Source organism: Polypterus senegalus, chromosome 12 (genome assembly GCF_016835505.1).
Source record: "Polypterus senegalus isolate Bchr_013 chromosome 12, ASM1683550v1, whole genome shotgun sequence".
Lineage (NCBI taxonomy): Eukaryota > Metazoa > Chordata > Cladistia > Polypteriformes > Polypteridae > Polypterus > Polypterus senegalus.
In genome coordinates this window covers 158,476,946-158,502,329 of record NC_053165.1, presented here as the reverse complement: position 1 = coordinate 158,502,329, position 25,384 = coordinate 158,476,946, and the positions used below count along the sequence as shown (strand labels likewise).

The 25,384-nt window shown below is 40.5% G+C and overlaps 2 protein-coding genes across 4 annotated transcripts in view; one reads left to right on the top strand and one right to left on the bottom strand.

The window, feature by feature from the left end:
- The window catches only part of LOC120540024 (KH-type splicing regulatory protein), a 30,491-nt gene extending 13,877 nt beyond the window's left edge, over positions 1-16,614 (top strand). For both annotated transcript variants that reach the window (XM_039770469.1, XM_039770470.1), the window contains exons 7-19: positions 6,603-6,660; positions 7,084-7,255; positions 7,785-7,883; positions 8,034-8,192; positions 8,374-8,476; positions 8,661-8,761; positions 9,676-9,817; positions 9,941-10,101; positions 11,384-11,505; positions 11,893-11,981; positions 12,251-12,457; positions 13,453-13,604; positions 14,988-16,614. In XM_039770469.1, the coding sequence (XP_039626403.1) occupies positions 6,603-6,660; positions 7,084-7,255; positions 7,785-7,883; positions 8,034-8,192; positions 8,374-8,476; positions 8,661-8,761; positions 9,676-9,817; positions 9,941-10,101; positions 11,384-11,505; positions 11,893-11,981; positions 12,251-12,457; positions 13,453-13,604; positions 14,988-14,996 (1,574 nt within the window). In that variant the 3' untranslated portion in view covers positions 14,997-16,614. The remainder of the gene's footprint in view (positions 1-6,602; positions 6,661-7,083; positions 7,256-7,784; positions 7,884-8,033; positions 8,193-8,373; positions 8,477-8,660; positions 8,762-9,675; positions 9,818-9,940; positions 10,102-11,383; positions 11,506-11,892; positions 11,982-12,250; positions 12,458-13,452; positions 13,605-14,987) is intronic.
- A 234-nt stretch (positions 16,615-16,848) lies between these two features.
- LOC120540025 (adenylate kinase isoenzyme 5-like) overlaps positions 16,849-25,384 on the bottom strand; it is a 41,770-nt gene continuing 33,234 nt past the window's right edge. For both annotated transcript variants that reach the window (XM_039770471.1, XM_039770473.1), the window contains exons 10-13: positions 24,938-25,137; positions 24,740-24,862; positions 21,043-21,231; positions 16,849-18,814 (exon numbers count right to left, since the gene is read on the bottom strand). In XM_039770471.1, coding sequence (XP_039626405.1) covers positions 18,740-18,814; positions 21,043-21,231; positions 24,740-24,862; positions 24,938-25,137 — 587 coding nt within the window. In that variant the 3' untranslated portion in view covers positions 16,849-18,739. The remainder of the gene's footprint in view (positions 18,815-21,042; positions 21,232-24,739; positions 24,863-24,937; positions 25,138-25,384) is intronic.

Here is a 25,384-nt window from a genome sequence, read left to right as displayed (position 1 = left end):
AATATTGTTAGATGCTTCTTAGTGTCTTCATTTGTGGAATTCAAAGGAGAATGGCACCAGAAACTAGATGGTTTACTAACTTGTGTTATATATACTATGTATATCTCTCTCTCTCTCTCTCTCTCTCTCTCTCTCTCTCTCTCTCGATCTACAGTCATGTGAAAACATTAGGACACCCTTTGAAAGCATGTGGTTTTTTGTAACATTTTTAATAAATGGTTATTTCATCTCCGTTTCAACAATACAGAGAGATTAAAGTAATCCAACTAAACAAAGAAAACTGAAGAAAAGTCTTTTCAAGATCTTCTGTAAATGTCATTCTACAAAAATGCCTATTCTAACTGAGGAAAAAGATAGGACACCCTTGCCCCTAATAGCGAGTGTTACCTCCTTTGGCTGAAATAACTGCAGTGAGACGGTTCTTGTAGCCATCTACCAGTCTTCGACATCGGTCTGAGGAAATTTTACCCCACTCCTCAATGCAGAACTTTTTCAGCTGTGAGATGTTTGAGGGGTTTCTTGCACGTACAGCCCTTTTCAAGTCACCCCACAGCATCTCAATGGGATTCAAATCTGGACTTTGACTTGGCCATTCCAGGACTCTCCATTTCTTCTTTTCAGCCAATCTTTGGTTGATTTACTAGTATGTTTTGGGTCATTGTCATGTTGCATGGTCCAGTTCCGCTTCAGCTTTAATTTTCTAACTGATGGTCTCACATGTTCTTCAAGCACCTTCTGATACACAGTAGAATTCATCGTGGATTCTATGATGGTGAGCTGACCAGGTCCTGCTGCAGCAAAGCAGCCCCAAACCATGACACTTCCACCTCCATGCTTCACAGTTGGTATGAGGTTCTTTTCTTGGAATGCTGTGTTTGGTTTACGCCAAACATGTCCTCTGCTGTTGTGTCCAAATAATTCAATTTTGGACTCATCTGTCCAAAGAACATTATTCCAGAAGTCCTGGTCTTTGTCAACTTTATCTCTGGCAAATGTCAGTCTGGCCTCGATGTTTCTCTTGGAAAGCAAAGGTTTCCTCCTTGCACACCTCCCATGCAAGTTAAACTTGTACAGTCTCTTTCTGATTGTAGAGGCATGTACTTCTACATCAACAGTAGCCAGAGCCTGCTGTAGTTCTCAGATGACACTTTAGGTTTTTGGAGACCTCTTTTAGCATCTTGCGGTCTGCTCTTGGGGTGAACTTGCTGGGGCGACCAGTCCTGGGCATGTTGGCAGTTGTTTTGAAAGCCCTCCACTTGTAGACTATCTTCCGGACAGTGGAATGGCTGATTTCAAAATCTTTTGAGATCTTTTTAAATCCCTTCCCAGACTCATAGGCTGGTACAATCTTTTTCTGAAGTCCTCTGACAGCTCTTTTGTTCTCACCATGGTGCTCACTCTCACTTCAACAGTCAGGAGCACACCAAACTAAATGTCTGAGGTTTAAATAGGGCAAGCCTCATTCAACATGCAGAGTAACGATCTACTAATTATGTGCACCTGGTGTGATATACCTGTGTGAGATCTGAGCCAATTTAAGAGGGAATACATGTGAGGGTGTCCTATCTTTTCCTCAGTTAGAATAGGCATTTTTGTAGAATGACATTTACAGAAGATCTTGAAAAGACTTTTCTTCAGTTTTCTTTGTTTAGTTGGATTACTTTAATCTCTGTATTGTTGAAACGGAGATGAAATAACCATTTATTAAAAATGTTACAAAAACCACATGCTTTCAAAGGGTGTCCTAATGTTTTCACATGACTGTATATATATATATATATATATATAATATACACACACACACACACACACACTGACCTAAAGGATTATTAGGAACACCATACTAATACGGTGTTTGACCCCCTTTCGCCTTCAGAACTGCCTTAATTCTACGTGGCATTGATTCAACAAGGTGCTGAAAGCATTCTTTAGAAATGTTGGCCCATATTGATAGGATAGCATCTTGCAGTTGATGGACATTTGTGGGATGCACATCCAGGGCACGAAGCTCCCGTTCCACCACATCCCAAAGATGCTCTATTGGGTTGAGATCTGGTGACTGTGGGGCCATTTTAGTACAGTGAACTCATTGTCATGTTCAAGAAACCAATTTGAAATGATTCGAGCTTTGTGACATGGTGCATTATCCTGCTGGAAGTAGCCATCAGAGGATGGGTACATGGTGGTCATGAAGGGATGGACATGGTCAGAAACAATGCTCAGGTAGCCCGTGGCATTTAAACGATGCCCAATTGGCACTAAGGTGCCTAAAGTGTGCCAAGAAAACATCCCCCACACCATTACACCACCACCACCACCACCAGCCTGCACAGTGGTAACAAGGCATGATGAATCCATGTTCTCATTCTGTTTACGCCAAATTCTGACTCTACCATTTGAATGTCTCAACAGAAATCGAGACTCCTCAGACCAGCCAACATTTTTCCAGTCTTCAACTGTCCAATTTTGGTGAGCTCGTATAAATTGTAGCCTCTTTTCCTATTTGTAGTGGAGATGAGTGGTACCCGGTGGGGTCTTCTGCTGTTGTAGCCCATCTGCCTCAAGGTTGTGCGTGTTGTGGCTTCACAAATGCTTTGGTGCATACCTCGGTTGTAACGAGTGGTTATTTCAGTCAAAGTTGCTCTTCTATCAGCTTGAATCAGTTGGCCCATTCATTCTCCTCTGACCTCTAGCATCATCAAGGCATTTTCGTCCACAGGACTGCCGCATACTGGATGTTTTTCCCTTTTCACACCATTCTTTGTAAACCATAGAAATGGTTGTGTGTGAAAATCCCAGTAACTGAGCAGATAGTGAAATACTCAGACAGGCCCGTCTGGCACCAACAACCATGCCACGCTCCAAATTGCTTAAATCACCTTTCTTTGCCATTCTGACATTCAGTTTGGAGTTCAGGAGATTGTCTTGACCAGGACCACACCCCTAAATGCATTGAAGCAACTGCCATGTGATTGGTTGATTAGATAATTGCATTCATGAGAAATTGAACAGGTGTTCCTAATAATCCTTTAGGTGAGTGTATATCTGTCTGGTGCATAGCTAATTTTTTCAATTTTGGCCAAAGAAAAAACACATTCCATGAAATCCTTTCAGGAGGGCAATATGGTTGATTTTCAAATCTTCAGCATGTTTGTCCTTTATGGTCCTCAAATTTTTTTCCTCCTAAAAAGACTGATGCCATGTTTTAACAACATCTGGATAGTAGTCGATACGTGAGCTCAAGATAGTAGCACCTTTTTACTTTTTGATTCTTGACTTTTGTGCTGGTTTAATAACAAAATGATTCCTGCTTACCTTTCTAGTTGTAGTATGAGTAACATTGACATTTCTTGGCTAATAAAATGCATTTTTCTTTCATTCTGCATTATTTTCTTTATATTGAGCACAGGGGTTTGTCCTGTTTTTTTTTCCTTACTTGCAGGTTACAAAAAAGGCAGTCTTACTAATGCAGCATTTTTATGTGGGCTTCCTTTTATTCTGCGGCGTATATGCACATTTGGATATTGTAGTTCATCCAAGCTGCCATTGGTCATTTATCTTTTTAAATCATCATTTGTTTTATAAAGGAGCATAGAACATTTTTTTTGTATGCCTCATCCCAATTGTCTTTCTTTATTCAAGAACTGACATTTGCTAACTAATTTCAAGGTCCTATACTGCCTGCAATGCAAGCACTTCTAAGCACTGCTGAAATGTTTTACGTGATGATTAAAGCATTGAAGCCCATGCTCATTACTAAGAATGAAATGTAAGCTGCAATTTTTCCATCCAATCTCTCAATATCAGAGCTGATCCTTGCAGCGTCACGCGCTTATAAGATACTTTAAAAGGACCTGCATCAAGATGGCAATCGATACATTATTTCATTACATTCAATTTATTGCACACGGAACATTCATTATTTAAATTCGCTTATTCTAATATAAAAAGTGGAATCCCCCCGAGTTCACCTCTAGTTGTGGTTGGAAACTGGTCGCTGTCTTTACAAATGAAGATCCAAGTTATCCACAGCAGGCCAACTTCTTTAGCATTTTAGGAGACTTGGGTGGCAAGTTACATTTACTTGAATCCTTTTGTATTTGCAGCTTTGAGTAACCATTTTCACACTGCTAGTTTTCAAAAAAAAATTGCTGATATGTAAGTGTCAGTTTCGTGTGTTGCACAACCTTCTGGTGTGAGGCTGTAGAGAGTAAAGTGCAATTTCAAACCAAGAAGTGGCTTATTCTGTATTATTCAAATTATTGATCTTTTTGAGTAGAGCTTACTGTGGATTCAATTCCTACCATAGTTTGCTTCATTGCTTATTGTAAGCTGCAGTAAGACCTAAAGGACATGAAACAAGTAAACTGCAAACAACTTCAGAGTATCTGCTTTGCACATAAAGTTTTAAACATCTACTTGCATCTAATTAGAATTATGGCCATGTAGAGTAATGCAACAGGAAAAACTAAGGGTGATGTACTGTAACTGAGTGTAGCTCATGTGAAAACAAGCTGAAATAGATCAAATTGGCTTATTGTAAACCATATCGTAGGTGTCCTGCATTTGCACTGCTGACACTTGTGGTATGGGGCTGTTGAGCACAAGAGACAAGCACTTGGATGTTCACTTCCATCTACACACGCAGTACCAAAGTGACAAGAAAATTCAGCCTCCCGTTGTTTGTAGTTCTTACAGTATATGAAACTTACTAGTAAGATGTGGTGCTTTGTTACATAATAGGCAAATAGCTCACCAGCTGCAGACTTTAATAAGTGAAATGTTTTACATTGATAGTGGACTGTTCATATTTATTTCCACATGTGCGTTTGAGCTCCTAGAATTCATTAATCATTAACCTAGTTAAGTTTAAAAAACGGGTATGGCAGAATAAGCTGCTGCAAAAAGATTAATCATATCTGTCTGCATTGTAAAGTTGAAGTTTTGCATAGGTATTGTAATCTGTAAATTGAAATAAAGATGAGAATTGTGGGAAACGCCAAGTCCTAACCATTAGGCTAACACTAGCATTATTGACATAAAATAAGCAAAATATGTCTGAAGAGATAAACAATAAACTGGTACTAATCTAATGTCTGGATGGTTATCTTGAATAGCTGGCTTCATATTGGCAATGGTACTGGTCAGAGCTGATTTACCAGAATGACTATCCCTTATTTAATTTTGCTTTTAGAGCAAATGTGGATTTCTAATATACTCTTAACGCATTGATGATGATGATGTTAAAATAGATGTAAGCTGTATTCAGAATATGGGTATTTTTAAAGTACACGGCAAAAATGGTTTAAAGTTTTTGATTTTTTTTCTGTTGACTGTGGCAATTTAAAAAAAAATTGCCATTTAATTGGAGGGTGAGCTGTGCAGCGCACTTTCTGCCCAAGTGTCTGCTGCTGCTTTCAGATTTTATAGTGATGTGTTTCAAGGCACATTCCTAGTTTTAAGTCCGATTAATAGTTGTGCATGCATGTGCAACACCTGTAAACTTTAAACCCATGGCCATCCTCTCTTAAATCCAGGAGAGAGCAGTGCCCATTAGTTTACATAAATACATTTAAATATGATAGTAGCTGAAGCTTCAGGTCTCATCTCCTGACTTCATTTTTTTTTTAATTGACGTAAGTGTGGAACATTGAATTTCAGATTGTTGTTTTTGTTTAGCAGCTTCAAAAGTGATTATTGCACTACAGGCCCACAGGCCATTTCGAAAATTGTGAAGCCAGATTTTTATGTAACCTGATTCATGACTAACATGACCTGAAGCCAGTGATGCCAGATACTGCACAACTGTGCTTAGCAAGGTTGTTTTGATACTTTCACATTTAGATGTGTGAGTGTAACCATGATTATAAGGAATATAACATGCATGTTAAATGTTTACTTGAAAAAATGTAAAGATTAAAATGAATGATGAGGGGCTAAGGAAGTTGTGGGTTGCCAGGCAGTGTAATTATCAACTGTGTACATCTGGTATTCTCTTGATCATACTTGTAGTCCAGAAAATGCAAAAGGGTGCAGACTTGTAAATATTTTAACTGTTTGTTCAGGTTTCCTTTGTTTTATACTAATGTATGTATTCACCTTTCATATATACACATGCATTTGATATTTGTTATTCATTCATTTTTTGGGGGGGGCGGGCATTGTATGTTGTAATTGTGTACTCAGTTTTCATTTTTAATATCATTGGGATCCTGTAGTAACAGAAGAAGTTGCTATCATGGTGAGGTCTTCCCATTATAAATTTTATAGAGGAAGAGCTCAAAGCCCTTTTCTGTTTTTGTTATTCTCTGTACTGGCTGGGCATGTAATAGTGGTTGCTCATCGAATTTGTGATTTTACAGAATTGGGAGGGAGAGAAACAGAAATGGAGAAAGCCAGCTGAAGGGGTCACATTTATTTCTGAAAATGGAGGGGTCACAAAATAGTTTGAGGACTGCTGTCATTGAATATTCTGTATATTGTAGACGTCCTTAAATTAAATCTTCAGACTGTAGACAAGTTCACTGCATGATTACTAACACTCTGATTTTTCACTTCAATTTGGATCCTATGATTATAGTAACTTATTGAATTTCTTTTAGACAGTGGAGGTTTACCAGACAGGAGTGTATCATTGACGGGTACTCCAGATGCAATTCAGTAAGTTACTTTTATTCAGAATTGGTTTTCAAGTGCTGCTTAATGTAGTGTGTGTTTTGTTTATCAATTGTCATTATTTTTTGTAGTGTCCTTGTTTAGGAGAGCTCACAGCTATGAGGCAATTGATCCAAATTAGTTGTTACAGATTTCTCCCAATATGTGCACCACAAAGTTGAAGTCTGAATAGAAAAAATAAAATTGCAGTGAAATATTGCGTAGAATTTCTCTGAATTCTGTACATATATTAACCCTGTTGTTTGATTGACCTACAGTATGCTTTAAATGTTTTATTTTTATTAGTATCTAGTAATTCCAACTTTGAAATGTATTCCTTACTTTTAGACAGTTAATATTTTGTAGCACTGTTTGTTTGATTGCTCCTGTTTGGTAACAGTTTACCCGATTATTTGTTCTCCCCTTCAGCAAGGCAAAGATGCTTTTGGATGAGATTGTCTCACGAGGTCGGGGTGGCCCACCTGGTCCCTTTCATGAATCGACCAATGGACAGAATGGCTCAGTGCAAGAGATCATGATACCAGCTGGCAAAGCTGGTCTCGTTATAGGCAAAGGTGGAGAAACCATTAAACAGCTACAGGTATGTAGGTGGGAATCGGGTTTTTTTTATCATAGTGTTTGATGTGTAATGTAGACACAAGTGCTTTTTATAAGTTTTAGACTTAAGTGATTGTACATCATAAAAGAAAAGAATGAGTCAGTAGAGTAAGTGCAACATGCAGAGCCTGTCAGTGTACCTAGTAATTATTACACTTTCGCTGTAAACACGCTCAACATTTCTATGTTTTTGTCTAAATTGTATAAAGAGGAAGTTTCAAAGAGCTCTGCACTATTTGGGGTAGTATTTATGTTTAAATAATTTGTGGTTCTGCTCAAGTCAGGATCAACTTTATCATCCCAGTGATGGAAATGAAATTGATCATTTATGTTTAAACTGGGTTATCTAGTCATTTGAGGAGAACAAAAGTAAAAGATCATTAAATTTCACTGTGAAAGAAAATCTGAACTGAAAAATGTTATGTGCTTCTGTAGTGTTTGCTGGGTTTCCAGTTTGATTTTTGTTTTTATTACAATAACAGTTCAATTATGTGTTTACAATTTACCCATAGGAACGTGCTGGTGTGAAAATGATTTTGATCCAAGATGGTGCCCAGACAACGAACATGGATAAGCCCTTACGCATTATTGGTGACCCCTATAAAGTCCAGGTTAGGCTTGATTGTTTTTTCAATTTGTCTGGAGGTAACTGAGTAAAAATGTCATCAAAGATTTTTGTTTGGCTTTCTGGAGTTCTAGGTGTTGCCGGCTGAACATTTTAGATTTTATTTATTTTTATTTATTTTTTGCCCCCTTTATAGCAAGCTCGTGAGATGGTGATGGAGATTCTGCGGGAAAGAGACCACAGCAGTTTTGGTGAAAGGAACGAGTATGGCTCTCGAATGGGGGGTGGTGGCGGCGGCGGTGGAGGAGGAGGAGGCGGAGGCGGCGGCGGTGGTGGCGGAGGTGGAGGCATCGATGTAAGTTTTTAATTTTTCTGTGTGTGTTTTGACAATGTCTGAATGTTTTACTTGACGTTGCCTCTTGTTTTTTTTTGTTTTGTTTTAATCTAGCATAGTCCTGAACAAAAATGTATTTGTGGATACATTTTTGAAGCTGGTGTTCCGATTTGAACTCCGTGTGCTGTTCATTTATTTGCAGGTTCCTGTTCCCCGACACTCAGTTGGAGTTGTCATTGGCAGAAATGGAGAAATGATAAAGAAAATTCAGAATGATGCTGGTGTCAGGATACAGTTCAAGCCAGGTCAGTTGAATTTCAGTTATAAATTATTCAGTTTTAAGATTAGAGGTATCAAGTCTATGATACAAAATACTGAATGTAGAAGAAAATGCAGTGTATCCTAGTGAGAGAGCGAGGGAGACGCACAAGGACAAGTCAACATCATAAAAATAAGGAGCCATCTTAGATACTTTTTTTTATGTTCCAGATGATGGCACGGGACCTGACAAGATTGCCCACATCATGGGCCCCCCTGATCGCTGTGACCATGCAGCAAGCATTATTGGTGACCTACTTCAGAGTATCAGGGTGAGTGGCAACATGGCTTCTATTAATCCTTAATGCATTGATGATAAAATCTTTAATGTTTCTAAATAAAATATCTGTGTATTTTGAACTGGAACATTTTTTTTAGTGGCAGAATACTATGCTTTCAGGTGTTGTACTGTGTTTTTACCCTCCTCTGTACTTCAGAGAAATGTGTTTGAAAGTTGATTTAATATATAGATGTAATATTGTAATACAGTTTGGGGAAGACATTTTTTATTTGGTATTGTTGGATGCTTGTCCTTGCCATCTGTTTGCTGAACTGGCCTATTCAGTTTGGAGTCTGAGTTGCAGTAGTTGTAAGGATACAAACCATTCTTGTATGTGGTGCCAGTCCATTGCAGGGCCTACTGAGTTGTATAGGGCCGGTTTCCCATGTTGTCAGTCAACTTGTTGATCTCTGATACAAAGCAGAAAGGGTGGAGTGATTGTTGTTCTCAAAAGGTCAGCACAAGTTTAAGAGCAAAGGTGACCATTATTGGGCATAGATTACCACAGCTCCAGGTTTAGAATTTGACCTGTATCTTCATTTTATTTCTATCCTAGTTCTTTAATCTTTATCATTGAATTAGTTTTCTTACAGTAATATCTGGTTAACATAATATAAATTCTGATTGGAAAGTCAGTGTAGTTATTGTTGCCCTGGCTTTTACATAAGTGTAAGTAATTTACAAGGAGGTACAGAAACAGTTAACCTACAACTAAGTTAAATGACACGCACAGATAAAATTAAGTATCCCTTAAAATAAATAATTTGAGGAAATTTTAAAAATAGGGAAATAATTTTAAGAGTTGCACAATTTTAAAAATTCTTTCATTTAATATTGTCTCCCTTCACTTCCCATTAGAAATTTGTCTTTGAATATGCTTTGTAATTAATGTCCTTTCTTTACTAGTCTGGCCCACCAGGTCCACCTGGTCCTGGAATGCCTCCTGGAGGCAGAGGAAGAGGACGAGGACAGGGTAACTGGGGTCCCCCAGGAGGAGAAGTCACCTTTTCTATTCCCAGTCACAAATGTGGCCTTGTAATTGGCAGAGGTGAGTCCTATTGTGCAAGTTCTTTGGCTGTGAATAGTGAAATTTTCATTGTTTGTGTTAAATTTAAGATTATAGTGCATGCATATTGAAAGTAGAGCCAATTGGACCCTGTCTCTATTCTAGGTGGAGAAAATGTCAAAGCCATTAACCAGCAGACTGGAGCCTTTGTTGAGATCTCTCGGCAGCCACCGCCTAACGGAGACCCCAATTTCAAACTATTTATTATCCGTGGCTCCCCTCAGCAGATTGACCATGCTAAGCAGCTAATTGAAGAGAAGATTGAGGTACTATTTTTAGAAGTTGTGACTGTTTTTTTCTTCATTTGTGGATGTCGGGTTAATAAGTTTGATTCTCGCCTTCACATACATTTAAACATTGTCAAATTAAGGGAGGACTATTGCATTCCAAGGAACATTCACTCTTTAAAAGCAACAAGACTTTTTTCTAATAAGTTAAAATTGTCAGTCCATGCATTCTCATGTCTGGTCTCTATATGAAAGTCTATATTTTGAAGTATTTCCAGTACCTAAATGTTGAATCTTTTATATTGCTGATAGTGTTGCTAATATTGAAATACTAGTAGTCGCACCGTGAATTAGACCAAAAGAGGTATAATGTCCAAATCCCACAGTAAAATGTGCATTTTGATAGGGCTGAGTATTGCTAGCAACTTCATAATGCTGCAGATCCCATTACATGTGCTAGTTTAGACCTTTTGTTCTTTCCTTTGCAAAGAGTGTGAACAGCCACCTTTTTAGCCACCATCCTAGTGTTCAGATAACTGTTTTCCTTTTGACTAAGTGCTGCTCTCATAACAAGCGCGCTGCTAAAGGTGTTGTACAGTGACGCTATAAAACATCTCATCCTTCTTGGCACTCCTCCCATTGGGTGGCTGATGCATCTTTCATCAGATTAGCATGGATGTTTCATTTAAACTACCGTAAATATTTTTCTTTGCATTTGTACAAGATTTATATATAATATTTAGTACCCATGTATTTTGGCATCACTTGTTAATGCTAACAAAAGCTTCCCAACCCTCCACCCCTTTATATATCAATTCTTATTTTTCCATCAAATGTATTTCAGAGTTAGTTATAAGCAAATTAGGGTCGTCTTTTGCTGCATTTTTTTCTAATATGTATAGAATGATCCATTATTCAGATTGCATATTTTTGAAACAAGTGTACCACAAATGTTTAAATTTCAAACTAGTCATGTGAACTATAAGCACATTGTCACTATTGGTTAAAAGGTCTTCCCCTTTGATTTCTTTTAATTTAGAAGATGCCTCATAACTTACAGAGCTTAGTCTATATAAACTTTATTTAGTTTATATTTTTGCTGTTTAGTACATATTGGGATACCATAGCTTGTGCACTCTGCAGGATATTTCAGACCGGGAGAAACAAAATGCTAACCAGGCCTTTGTTGCTGTATTTTGCAAATATTAAGGAATTGTTTTTAAATTTCATTTGGTGAAAAAAATCCTCTACACTCGCAGTCCGCAGTTTAGAAAAGAACAGTACATTTTAAAATGTAATTTTTTTCTTTTTTTTTTTTTAGGGTCCGCTTTGTCCAATTGGACCAGGACCAGGACCTGGACCTGGTGGGCCTGGGCCTGCTGGACCAATGGGCCCTTATAACCCTGGTCCTTACAATCAGGGGCCTCCAGGTGCACCACCACAGTAAGTTACTAAATCATCATGATGTCCTTTTCAGAATATTCCTATTTAAGAGGTCTGGCTAGTTTCAGTTGCCTCAGTCTAATAAGAACTGTCTTTACTGCAGCTATTTGCATGTAATGTATATTAGTCCTTTACTGTAAAGAAAACACATTGCGCCATGAATAAAATATCAGGATATATAGCAAGGCACAGGTTATACACGTTTTCTCAATTTAATGTAGTTTTTAATTTGTGTAGGTTGTAAATTCTTTGGTGCATTGTTTCAATTTGCTATTCCGTTACTGTAAGCTTTGATGTGCTACATGTTAATGTCCAGTTAGGTTTTCTGCTATCCTTGCTTTTTTGAATGCTTTCTTAACGGTTTATGTATTTGTTTACTTTTACCAGTGGAGGACCACCACCCCCACATCAGTATCCACCTCAAGGATGGGGCAACACCTACCCACAGTGGCAACCACCTGCACCTCATGACCCAAGTAAGCACTTGCCTTAACTCCTGTATCGCTTGTCTTGAATACCAGCTTTTCTCTGCTGTGCAAGCTAGTACTTGCAGAAACTGCCCTTTAATTCAGTGCAATTTCTGGAAATCCTTTTTTGTCTCATACGTACACCTATAGAGTTCCAAGTAAGGTTTAATCATTAACATTACCTTTATCCTATTAATTCAAAAGGCTGAAATTTTGAAAGATTGCCTGTGTGTGTGAGAACTGGATCTTGACTCCTTTCTTGTACACTTTGCCAACAGGTAAAGCTGCGCCACCAGCTGATCCAAATGCAGCCTGGGCAGCATATTATGCTCAGTATTACCAGCAGCCTCCTGCCCCAGTTCCAGCACAGCCACCTGCAGCACCTGCACCAGCTCCTACCCCTGGAGAGCAACAGCAGCCCAGCCAGGCTGCTGCTGGACAGCCAGATTACACTAAAGCCTGGGAGGAGTACTATAAGAAATTAGGTAAGTACAGTGCAAAGATGTTAATTTTCTAAAAGTTACAATACTGCTGTAGGCATTTAAGGGTACTGTGACGTTTGCAGACTGTATTCTGGTGGTTAAGTGAATTTCCGTAATGTTTGATAAAAAATATACTTTCTAATTTTGTAGATTAAATATTTGATGCCTGTCTGGTAAATTTTAATTTTCTGTGTGCATTTACGTTGTGAGTTAGCTGTGCGTCTTCACATTCTGCAGAATCTTCTTGTTCATGCACTTGCATTAAAAAGGGTAGTTTGAACCATTACTCCCTTGTCCATATATAGACCATTTATAACTAAAATTTATATACTTCATGGTCTGAAAGATTTGTTATAAAATACTTACAAATCCAAGTGGTTAGACATTGTCGAAACTGATCACTTTGGCAACATGGGGGGACTGGACAAGATAGTCCGTTTGACAGCTTAACCTCTGATTTTGTTAGAAAGTAATCCAGACTTCAGTTATCTAAGACTAAAGAGTCCGTGGCATAGTAAGTCAAGTGAGCAATAAATAGGCAAACAAACTGAGTACATTTAAATTGTCAAATGTTTTGTTACCTGTAATCTTAGAACAGTTTTTTTTTTTTTTTAAAGGAGTCAGAATAGGTTCTGATAGAGTTAATGTTGAAGAAAGAAGTGAATTTTGTAGATCAAACATTTACCAACATTTTATGGTTTCACTTGAAATTTTTGTAAAAAGAGTTTCTCAGTGAAAGGTTAGCTATCTGCTGAAGAGATAACAGGTAAGTAAGCACAAGATTGTAATTGTAGTTTTTTGAAAGCTCTTTAGCTGTTGCATGGTGGACAGGGGTATTACTTTATAGCCTTACTTGGGTGTCTTATTTTAGTGATGTGCTCAAACTAGATGTAGACAGGAAAAGCTAAACTTTGGACTTTAGTGCACCACTGACAGCACTGGGAATGCTTCAAGTAAGTGGTGTGATTTCTTTTTCAAATTTCTCTTGTATTTCTTAGCTCAAGCAGCAAGCACAGCACCACCAGTGGCTGGAGGACAGACGGACTACAGTGCTGCCTGGGCAGAATACTATAGACAGCAAGCAGCATATTACGGGCAACCAGGAGCCCCCACACCAGGACAGCAGCCACCACCACAACAGGGACAACAGGTAGGTTTAAAAATGTTCCTTGTTTCTATACTTTTTTGTTTTAAGATTTTTGGTGTACAGTAGGAAGACTTTTTCTGCTGGAACGTCAACACTTAATCCTGTAGTCATTTTACTTCAGTAAACATGTTAATTGGCTTTGTCGTCTTTAGTTGTTGCATCCAGCATAGGTGCCATCTCTGTCAGTTCTGTGAAGCTCAAGCACCCCCATAATTTTTATGTTAAAGTGTAAAAATACCACACAGCCTACATATGTCCGGCGTGTCCAATTGTAATGTGGCTTTAGAAATGCTTTGTGGCTTTTCAGTTCATCCTACAGAATGACTCCTTTCTGCTGGTTTTGAACATTGTTATCCATCTTTTTTCGTCTTCTGTACTCTTAGTTCTCAAAATTCTAACACTGTGATGCAATTATAGTTAAATTAGGAGTTCAGCTAATAATGGACATTTCGAGTCACTTTACTGATTTTATTTAAGTGATGCTTCAACAGCAATAGACTATATAATTAAAAATTGATAATTTAAATAAGAACATGAACCAGCTTTTTAATCTGCTTTGAGGTATTTTACTTCACTGTGCTGAGCAAAACTTTTTGACCCCTATTACGGTGGTTTTGAAAATTCCTGTGTAGTTTGCAAACTCTCTGAGTCACGGGTCCAATTCAGTTGATGAATCACAAGTGAATAAGAATTGTCTGACTTGTTAACAGGTTTGATTCAGTCTCCAACTCAAAAGTCTTGGCTAAGAAGATGCGGTCAGATCAGCTGCTGCCGCCGAGCTGCGTGTACTGCTTGTCAGGCTGCACATCAATAATTAAAAGCCTGTACAGCAGCTGCCCTTTTCTCACTACCTTGTCTTGCGGGAGTTTTAGTGTCTCCGAGAAAATCACACATCGTCTCCTTCCGAGATGGTTCTTATAATAGAGAGAGATTGATTGGGTTTACTTTATTACTTTGTGTTTTCACGAGCAGACACTTGGTGCCCAGATAACCATCTCTAAAGTATTCCTTGGTTGGCCTAAGGTTTTTGCACAGCTCTGTAGGTTTGAAGCACAATATGGGATGTTATAAATATATTTTAAGTCATTTTTGTTCAGTCCGTTTTGCTTTGCTATACCTAATTGGGACTCTGGTCCTTTTTAAATTGTGGTAAATAGAGGATAGCGTGATCACTCACTATTTTAGTATTCAGATTAAACTGAATTTGTCTACCCCATTTTTTTTTTATTATCCAATACAAATGCATAACATAAGCTAGCTGTTGTGCCACTTTCCCGCTGTTTTGCTAATTGCTTATATTGTTTGTGCTTGGTCTTCTGTCTGTCTGAATACGTCATACTATCATCCTTTTTAACGAGTTTTTTTTTTTTTCCCCCACATTTTCAGGCTCAATGAGGAAGATTAACGAATGTGAACTGAACTGTATCAACCTGTGAAAGGAATGGGTGTAGCTTTCTTTTTTTTTTTTTTTTTTTTTATCTTTATCTAAATGTGGGTAGAGGGAGAGAAGTTGTTTGGGGGACCTGCTGTGGATTTGTTCCCATCCTCCATCCCGCCTAGCCCACCTGATCTCCCTTTTGCTGATTTAACGCAAGGAGGCTGTTGAACATGTGAACAGAACTGCGGGCTCCATGAACATCCCCATCGATGGGAACGTGTGAATGACTGACTGGCTGATCCCTTTTTGAGAGGAGACAAAATAAAACTTCTTGGTCCATTTGTATAAATTTTCAGGATATTTCAAAAAAAATGTCATGTTCCTTTAGGGTATCATTTTATTTTTTTAATTGTAGAAATCACTGTTTTTGCTTTTAGTTTTGAGTCCGAACATTCCTTTTTCAGTTAAAGGTGTCTTTTGTGTCAAAATACACTTTTTTAACTTTTTATTTCGCCAATCCATGTCAAACTGGTGAATTAGTTTTGTCCAATTAGACATGAGAAAAAAAAGAGGGAAAAAGTTGTATGCTTGGTTTTTACTTTTTACTGCTCGTTTTTAAATCTTCACAATAAACAATATGAAATGGATATTGGCTGTACCCAAATTCTATGCCCACATCCCATGTTAGACTGCTTGGTCAGGGGAACGCTCTTCCACCGTCATCTTTTGAGGACTTTAGACTTAAAGTATAGGAGGTAAAATTCTTGCCAGGACTGACTTCTGTACTTGGGTTGGGGGGTTTTGCAGGTGGTATTGGGCAAGTGCAAATTACTTAGTGAGGAGAGGTGTGTAGTCAGTAACATTTTTATTCTTTAACTTTCCAAGCCCCCGTTAAGAAACAAAATATTTTTGAGCCCCCAGTAGATATTTGTATTTTCTGGTATCTCCAAGTAATGAGAAACTTTCCAAAGACCAGGGAAGCGTTTATTACATTTTTTTTTTTATTAACATTCTCAGACCCACTTGTCCCAACAACTTCAATATTTTTACAGTGTAACGATTACTTACATATGATTGGGTACAATGATGTTTAGTTTGGGGGTATGTTGCTGCTTTTAATGTGCAGTTCTTACAAGTATAGGTTGACTGTTCATATTTTGACTTCCATATTTGAATTCTGTACTGCCATGACTGACTTTAACTGTTGGAGAGTTTTATGTTTAGAAGAATTGAAGTTTATTATATAAATGACTGGACAAAAATTCATATTCTAGTTTCTTTACGCACAAGTGTTGTTCTCCACTCCACCATATTTTCATGGCCTTTGTTTACCTGCTTTGTGTCCTTTGGCAGGCTGGCATTGGTGGTATTCATTTGTGAGTATCCAGACAGAACCTTTAATGGGGTTGTGAAAAAGTGACCTGCACGAACAGGCTGACCTTGATCATTGGGTGCAGTTTACATTTGAGAGGTGTGTGTGGTTTTTTTTTTTTTCCTATTCTTCTGTACTCCTCTTCACTTGTGCGTCATTCTTCAGGTTGAATATGTAAAAGTCATTTGGTTCGCAGAGTTTTTAAGGGAGAGGCAAAATAAATCCTGTGGTATTAAAACAAAAAATCAATTAAAAAAAAAAAATCACAGGTTCCCAAAATGGTTTGGAGATGATGGTGGTTTCTGTCTTTGACAACTGCCTAAAGCTAATATTTCCAATATATATTTTAACTTGTATGTTGTGGAGCCATGTTGAGTTTTGCTAAATGTTGTGCACATTTGAATTTGGATGTCATGTTTGCTTAATTTTTCTCCTTTGGACTTAACCAATGATTTCTGAGGAAAAGTACTGACAGTTCTCTTGTGCTTTGTAATTTGTGTTCTTCTATTGAATGATCACTATCAACCACTCATGTTTTTATAAAGCATGACTTAGTCACCATGGGAAGAGGATCCCACCATTTTTTTTTAATAAAAAAGAAAAAAAAATCTAAGACTTTAGGTTTAAAATATCCATGTTGTGTTTTCTGTCTAACGTGTGTGCAGTTTGCGTGATGAGGACTCATGACTTGTGTGCACGTGATATCTAAAGTGGCTCGGCACAAGTGTCGGAATCATGGTGGCAGTGTTCAGATGGGACTGAATCCCCTCGCTGAGAATGAGTGTCTTGATGCTTTTTACTTAAAGGGCCCTACATACAGTACCTTGGGGCAAAGCTTTTCCTTTTCCATAACCTCCCTTTGCTGCTCCGTAGTTTACAATAACAGATCAGACAGTTCAGATGGTGTGATTGAAGTGCACTGTACAGACTTCCATTTAAGGGGTTTTGCAGACACCATGGACCCCTCATTTCAGGGCACCATAATGTTTGGGACACAGCCAATGGCAGGTCTATTAAAACTGTCATAGGACTTGTCCCTTGCGTGCAGTGGCTACTTGAAATTTGCAATTCGTGGACATCAGCAGGTGCTTGGGCGTCTTCTCTGCCAAGCCTCTCATTCAGCCATCTTCAGCTCCTGCTTGTTTCAGGGGCTTGGCTCCCAAAGTTTTCTGCTCAGCATATGGTGGGCTTGTGTAACGGATTAAAATTGGGTGACTGGCTTGGCCATTCAAAAAATTTAAGGTTTTTAGCTATGGTAAACTACTGTGTGAGATCAGCAGTGTGTTTGGCTCATTATCTTGTAACATGGAAGTGCTGTCCAGTGAGTTTGGAGGCATTGACTGTAACTTGAACAGATCAGATGTTTCTCTTCACCTCCGAATTCACTGTGCCACTACCATCAGCAGTACCATCACCAATGAAGTGTGGCAGCTAGTGTTAAATCAGGTTTAACAGATGAGGTGGTCTGCTTTGGGTCTTGGCCAGCTCCTTGTCTCCACACTTAGCTCCTTCCATCACTCTGATGAGGTTCATCTTTGTCTTGTCTGCCCACAACATCTTTTCCCAGAATTCTGCAGGCTCTTTGAAGCCCACAGCCTGTAATCTGGTCGTCCTGTTTTTGTGGCTGACTAGTGGTTTGCATTTTGCAGGGTGGCCTCCATTTCTGTTCATTTCTGTCTTCTGCTGATAGTCGTCTCTGACACGTGCACATCGGCCCCCCAGAAGACTGTTTCTGGTCTGTCGCACAGGCATTTGGGGCTTTTTCTTGACCATAGTGAGGATTCCTCTGTCATCAGCAGTGGAGGTCTTCCTTGGATTAGGAATCCCTTTGCGTTTACTGAGCCCACCAGTGTGTTCTTTCTTCGTCATGATATCCCAGATAGTTGAGTTCAGTCATCCTTACATTTTTACTGATGTCTCCAGTGGTTTTATTCTTGTTTTTCAGCTTCATGATGGCTTCATTGGCACAGCCTGTGCCTCCGTATTGAGCAATGGGTAGAAGCAGGCTGCGGTATCTTGATGAAGCCATAAAACCCACCTGAGGAATCACAGATACCTCTGACACCAATTGGTGCCCTGAACACATGACTAAAAAGTGTTGTGTGACCGAAATGCCAGCAGATCCCCTTAAATGAAAGTCTGCAGTGTGCACTTTAATCACAATGTCTGAATTGTTGGAGCAAAAGGGTCTTTGTCCCAAACATGATGGAGGGCACTGTAAGTAATTGTTCATGTGAGTTTAATATCTTAGCCCACCCTAGAGAGCACTTTGCAGTCACTCTTGAAGTTTGATTTAAACTGTGCCACTGTGGACATTTGAGCAGATTTCATTTTATTTCACTTGGGAACTCCAAATTACAGAATGAGAAACCTAATCATCCGCTGCGTCTAAAATGACCCGTTTGTGTCCAGAACTGTGCACACCTGTTTGAACGTTTCTTCTGGGGTCCCCTCTGCACACACCTGCAATCACAAACAGCGTCCAGTTAGATCTGATGAGACAGGATAGCTTGATAGAAGTCAAATGTCTGTCAGTAGCATGCTATGCCTCCATTTCACATTCTGTAATTTATTAAGTCACATCTGCTTTGGCTTTTTACAAAAAAGGATTTAAGGTTATGATGAAAAAAATGACCTGTAAATACCTGTCATTCATATCCTGTCGCGCGGTCAAGACGTCCTTTGGCCTTGACACTCTGTGAAGTTGCCATTGAGCTGTGTGATGTGCGCCACATTCAGAGCTCGCGTGACCTGAGAATTTGAAGGATTTGCACCAGCAAGAGAAACATGCGTCACCTGGGCCACCCCTGGCCATTCCAAAGTGCTGCCTTACTGGTGGTGCCTTGTAAGTTATTAATAATGAGGCATCTTATTAATGACTCTGTGTGAGTGATTGATGTACCTGAAGTGATGAGACATAGATGGAGTTTTGTATGGTTCATCATTTTAAACAAATTTCTAAACTTAATAGTAAAATAGTTTATCATTATAAATGTTGTTCTGTGATGTCATGCAGTCCTGCCACTTGTTCTTTATATTCAGCACTTCAGAAGAGGTCATCCACCTGACCAGTACTTGGATGGGAGGGAGGCCATCTAGGAAAAGCTTGGGTTGCCATTGTGAGAACAGCCTCGGGCACTTACCCTGTGGTCTGAATGAGCATCCCAATGCCCCACTGCAGTGACTTCAAAATGGTGCCATCCTTCAGATGAGATGCAAAACTGGAGTCCTGACACTCTGTGCTCATTAAAGATCCCTGGGCATCCTTCATAAACAGTAGGGTGCATCCTGATGTGCTGGCTAAATTGGCCACCACAGCCTGGTCATTCTGGACCCCCGATGATCTCCTGCCTTTAACTGACTTGTCTCACCACCTAGCAGGTCATGTGTGGTGAGCAGCGGACTGGTGCAAAGACGGCTGCCGCACATTAGTGGTGGCTCCCCACTCACTATGTAAAGGGCTTTGAGTAGTGAGAAAAGGCGCTATATAAATGTAAAGAATTATTATAATCGTTTAATTTGAAAACAGTTGTGTTGCCTTTATTCTGCACAAAGTATAACAAAATGGTGATGTGTTGTGCTCTGCCAGTAGTAGTTACATTGGCTACTTCAGTGACAGGCCACCTGCTGCCTCCGAGAAAGTCACCCCAAGGTGCAGTTCTATGACAATGATGGCAGTGAAGGGCTGGGCCCCCTAAAACCCAACATCAGCATATTAAACAGTTTTTTGGCGAGCTTTTACTCTGATTGGACACTTTTGGTGACAAACCGTCCAATTGCTGCAGTAATGCTGTGCGCCCAGCACTTTGTAGGACCCTTGTATTAACACCCCCCCAGCCGGTCCTATCCACCAGTTAACAGGTATGGCCCATACAATAATACCAAGAACACCAGCTGGTATAAGGGGGTGACAGCTCCAAGTTTTGGATGGACAGGGTTTGGATTCTCCTGAGTGACTTTGGAAGCGGAGTTTACCTCACATAACACCCCAACCCCCCCCAATTGGTAGGTTTTGGGGTGGTGGTCCTTACCTTACAGTAAAAGATTTCGGAGTTGAAGGCTTTTGAGCTGCAGTTCCTATGTTTTGGGTGCCCCCTTTGCTGCAGTTGGGCTGGCTGATTAACCTGGGCATTGACAAAGCAGCATGGTGGCACTGTGTCGCTTCAGCTGAGGGGTGATGGAGCACTTTGCTTCTTTCTGCTCGTATTTCTGTGCCTTTTGTAATTTTTCGCCAACAGCTCTTTTAATTTTTGTTTGTATTACACTGACGGTGTTGCTGCCACTTTTAAATTTTTGGAAGGGTCTTAACAGAAATACACAAACGGAAACTTGGGAGTCTGAGAAAAACAAGGACACAGCGGAGTCGCTCTGAGGGGATGGCTCCAGTGTTAACTGGGCACCCCAGTGTTTAAGTGAGGCTGACATCCTGTGGACTCTCTGCCCCCACTCACTCCTGGGCCGAGTTTGGCCAGCTGCTGCTTCACCTTCTGGGACGCGTGCAGATTTCATCCACATGGCGGACATGGAAAGAACTTGGGGAGCCTACAGAGCGACCAGGAGGAGATGTGAACTGAGACCCCCGAACTGTGAGTGTCAAAATCTTTTGTCTTAGTAGCTGCGGAAAATGTGTCACCAAAGTATACATGAATGTTAATGTCCCCTTTGTGTTAATTGTGACAAAAACTGATTACCCTGTGCACAAGTCCTCTCTTCTCATAAGCGGCAATGGTGGGTTCCAGCTTTTTCTTGCAGGCCTCTGTGCTCATCCTGATGGAGGCTTCATCTTGGTGATGCTGGCTGACCAGACTTCGGATGTAGAGTCTGTCTGCCATGGTCTCTGACGAGCACTCGAGCAGCAGCACCACTTCAGGACTTGCTACCTGCCACACACACACACACAAAAAAAAGGATTTGTATGAGTATTGCAGACCCTCTAAAGACGCAGTCGAAAACTGGGGTCCTTGCTTCTGCCTCAGTGCTCAGGTTCATTTTAGGTTGTGTCCGTCAAGAATGAGCGAGTAATTGGGACATTGCTTAGGGTGGCGTGTAATTTGTGTGCCATTTTAAAGATTTTGTTAAATGAAGGTAAAAACTATGAAGGGACAGGCGGATGTGTCAAGTGTTACGGAGCTGGCGAGTGAATGGCCCAGTGGTGGTCATTTATGAAACTAACCGTAATCGGCACAGACCTTCACATTAAAGTTTGCAGTGCACCCTCTATTGGAATGTACTTTATAAATGCGTGGGGTAATAAAGTGCATTGCATTTGTCATTCTAACAGATGGCACCTCACAAACATTTGTACTAATAAAATTCATTACTAGGAATGTTTGCGAGGCGCTATCTGTTGGAATGACAAATGCAATATTTAGGTCTCTGTTATATACCGTTTCTGGTATGGGATTCTTAAAAGCAGTTTTCATGTTTGTGATGCATCATCTGTTGGAAAACACATGCAATACATACACTCACCTAAAGGATTATTAGGAACACCTGTTCAATTTCTCATTAATGCAATTATCTAATCAACCAATCACGTGGCAGTTGCTTCAATGCATTTAGCGGTGTGGTCCTGGTCAAGACAATCTCCTGAACTCCAAACTGAACGTCAGAATGGCAAAGAAAGGTGATTTAAGCAATTTGGAGCGTGGCATGGTTGTTGGTGCCCGACGGGTCAGTCTGAGTATTTCACAATCTGCTCAGTTACTGGCATTTTCACGCACAACCATTTCTAGGGTTTACAAAGAATGGTGTGAAAAGGGAAAAACATCCAGTATGCGTCAGTCCTGTGGGTGAAAATGCCTTGTTGATGCTAGAGGTCAGAGGAGAATGAATGGGCCGACTGATTCAAGCTGATAGAAGAGCAACTTGGACTGAAATAACCACTCGTTACAACCGAGGTATGCAGCAAAGCATTTGTGAAGCCACAACACGCACAACCTTGAGGCGGATGGGCTACAACAGCAGAAGACCCCACCGGGTACCACTCATCTCCACTACAAATAGGAAAAGAGGCTATAATTTGCACGAGCTCACCAAAATTGGACAGTTGAAGACTGGAAAAATGTTGCCTGGTCTGATGAGTCTCGATTTCTGTTGAGACATTCAAATGGTAGAGTCAGAATTTGGTGTAAACAGAATGAGAACATGGATCCATCATGCCTTGTTACCACTGTGCAGGCTGCTGGTGGTGGTGTAATGGTGTGGGGATGTTTTCTTGGCACACTTTAGGCCCCTTAGTGCCAATTGGGCATCGTTTAAATGCCACGGGCTACCTGAGCATTGTTTCTGACCATGTCCATCCCTTCATGACCACCATGTACCCATCCTCTGATGGCTACTTCCAGCAGGATAATGCACCATGTCACAAAGCTTGAATCATTTCAAACTGGTTTCTTGAACATGACAATGAGTTCACTGTACTAAAATGGCCCCCACAGTCACCAGATCTCAACCCAATAGAGCATCTTTGGGATGTGGTGGAACGGGAGCTTCGTGCCCTGGATGTGCATCCCACAAATCTCCATCAACTGCAAGATGCTATCCTATCAATATGGGCCAACATTTCTAAAGAATGCTTTCAGCACCTTGTTGAATCAATGCCACGTAGAATTACGGCAGTTCTGAAGGCGAAAGGGGGTCAAACACCGGATTAGTATGGCGTCCCTAATAATCCTTTAGGTCAGTGTATGTCTCAGGCCATTGGTATGGTATTTGTAAAAGCAGTGTTCGTGTTTGTGCCATCTGTTGGAGTGGCAAATGAAATGCATCTTACTGCTACAAGTGTTTGTGTTGCACCATCTGTTGGGAGTGAGAAATTCAATATTTATGTCTTGTTATATACCATTTGGTATAGGATTTGTAAAAGCAGTGTTCACATTTGTTATGCACCATCTGTTGGAGTGGCAAATGCAGTGCATCTTTCTGTTACAAATGTTTGTGATGCGTCATCTGTTGGAGTGGCAAATGCAATATCTATGTCACATATGCCATTTGGTATGGTATTCGTAAAAGCACTATTAGTATTTGTGATGTGCCATCTGTTGGAGTGAAACATGCAATGCATCAGAGTTACAAGTGTTTGTGATGTGCTAGGTGTTGGAGTGAGAAATGCAATATTTATGTGTCTGTTATATGGCATTTGGTATGAGATTTGTAAAGGCAGTGTTTGTGATGTGCCATCTGTTGGAGTGGCAAATGAAATGCATCTTACTGCTACAAGTGTTTGTGTCGCGCCATCTGTTGGAGTGAGAAATTTTACATTTTACGTCTTGTTATATACCATTTGGTATGGGTTTCGTAAAAGCAGTGTTCACATGTGTTATGCACCATCTGTTGGAGTAACAAATGCAGTGCATCTTTCTGTTACAAATGTTTGTGATGCGTCATTTGTTGGAATGACAAACGTAATATCTATGTCACATATGCTGCCATTTGGTATGGTATTCATAAAAGCAGTCTTAGTGTTTGTGATGTGTCATCTGTTAAAATGTCAAATGCCATATTTAAGTCTCTGTTATATGCTGTTTGGTATGGGATTTGTAAAAGCAGCCTTAATGTTTATGATGCCCCCTCTGTTGGAATGACAAATGCAAAGCATCTTATTACTAGAAATGTGATGCGACATCTGTTGAAGTGACTGAGACATGGCAACCAGATGGACACACAGATACAGAGACACTTGTCATTTTTGTAAGGTACGCAAACAGTGGGCCCTTCCAACCACCTGCTGGTAAAGGGACTGCCCCCCAACTGGGCCACTAGAGGGTGCTACATTGTAGTATCGGTTCTGTTTATGGTTCAGGAGGCTTTCAGCCCAGTAGAGGGCACAAGTAAGTGACGTGATGGGCTGGGAGCTTCCACTGCTCCAGCAGCACCTCATGGAGATGAGCTTGGCAGAGACATCTGGTGCAGAGAAAGGAAGGCCTTGGTTATCACTTAACAGGCGGCCTGTTGGGCAGAGTTAAAGGCTGATCTTCTGGATGGCATGCACTGAGAGCACATTTATTTATTTATTTATTCCTCCATAATTTGTTGCTGGTTTTATTTTGGGCTGGAGTGTTTGTTAGAAGATGAGATTCCATATTTATGATGCTACAGGGTGGAGAAAGCCTCCCCTGGTTTTATTACTTGGGGTCTAATTTCATAAATGTAGTTGTAGCCAAGGGGTCAAGTTAAATGGCGAGGTCTGATGTTGGAACTCCTGACTGCTGCCATATGCTGGGATGCCTGGTGGTTCAGCTCTGTCATCCCAATGCCCTCGATTTCCAACAAGTCATGTATCCCCCAAGGTTAAAGTGGGGAGGGCTTCCTAAGATTCTCCTTTTTTTAGGCTGGATTTCCTCCATGAGTCTCAAACGAGATTTTCATCTTGAGCCCAAAACTCACCACCTTTTCGAATTCTTCCCTCTGGCCATCGCCCTCATCAGTGGGAAAGCCGCTGATCACGAACCCTTTGGTGGATGGCAAACTCCTGAGCATGGCGTCTCGCAGCTGCGCCACGACGATTTCCTGCAAAGAGCAGATGTTATGAAGCAGTGCCCTCCCTCATTCCCAGGAGGATAAAGTTGGCACTCCCTGGCTCACCTTTGGCACCGTGTCCCCCCTCTCCATGAGCTCCTTGATTTTCTGCCCTGTTAGAGACCTGCTGGCCACCTCCAGCTTCAACAGCTCACCCACAGCCAAGTGCGGGTATCCGTATCTGGCCGCGATCCGCTGGCATTGGGTGTTCTTTCCAGAGCCGGGACCACCAAACATGAATATAACGTGAACCCGATGCAACTTATCTGTGAAAAGAGAGGATTTAACATGGGGCGGCATTGTGACATGGAGGGTAGGACTGGGTGCAAATCCCAGTCCGGTGGATGCCTGCGTTTTACTTCAACATGCTGAACGTGTGCCGCCGGCGTCCATCTGTGAGCCTCAAGAGCTGGTGGGCCTGTGCCCGTCTAGCATTGCTTCTCCCTGGCACCCTATGTGTCGAGTTTGAATCCCACACTTGGTCTCTTTGTGGAGTTTGCACATTCTTCAAGG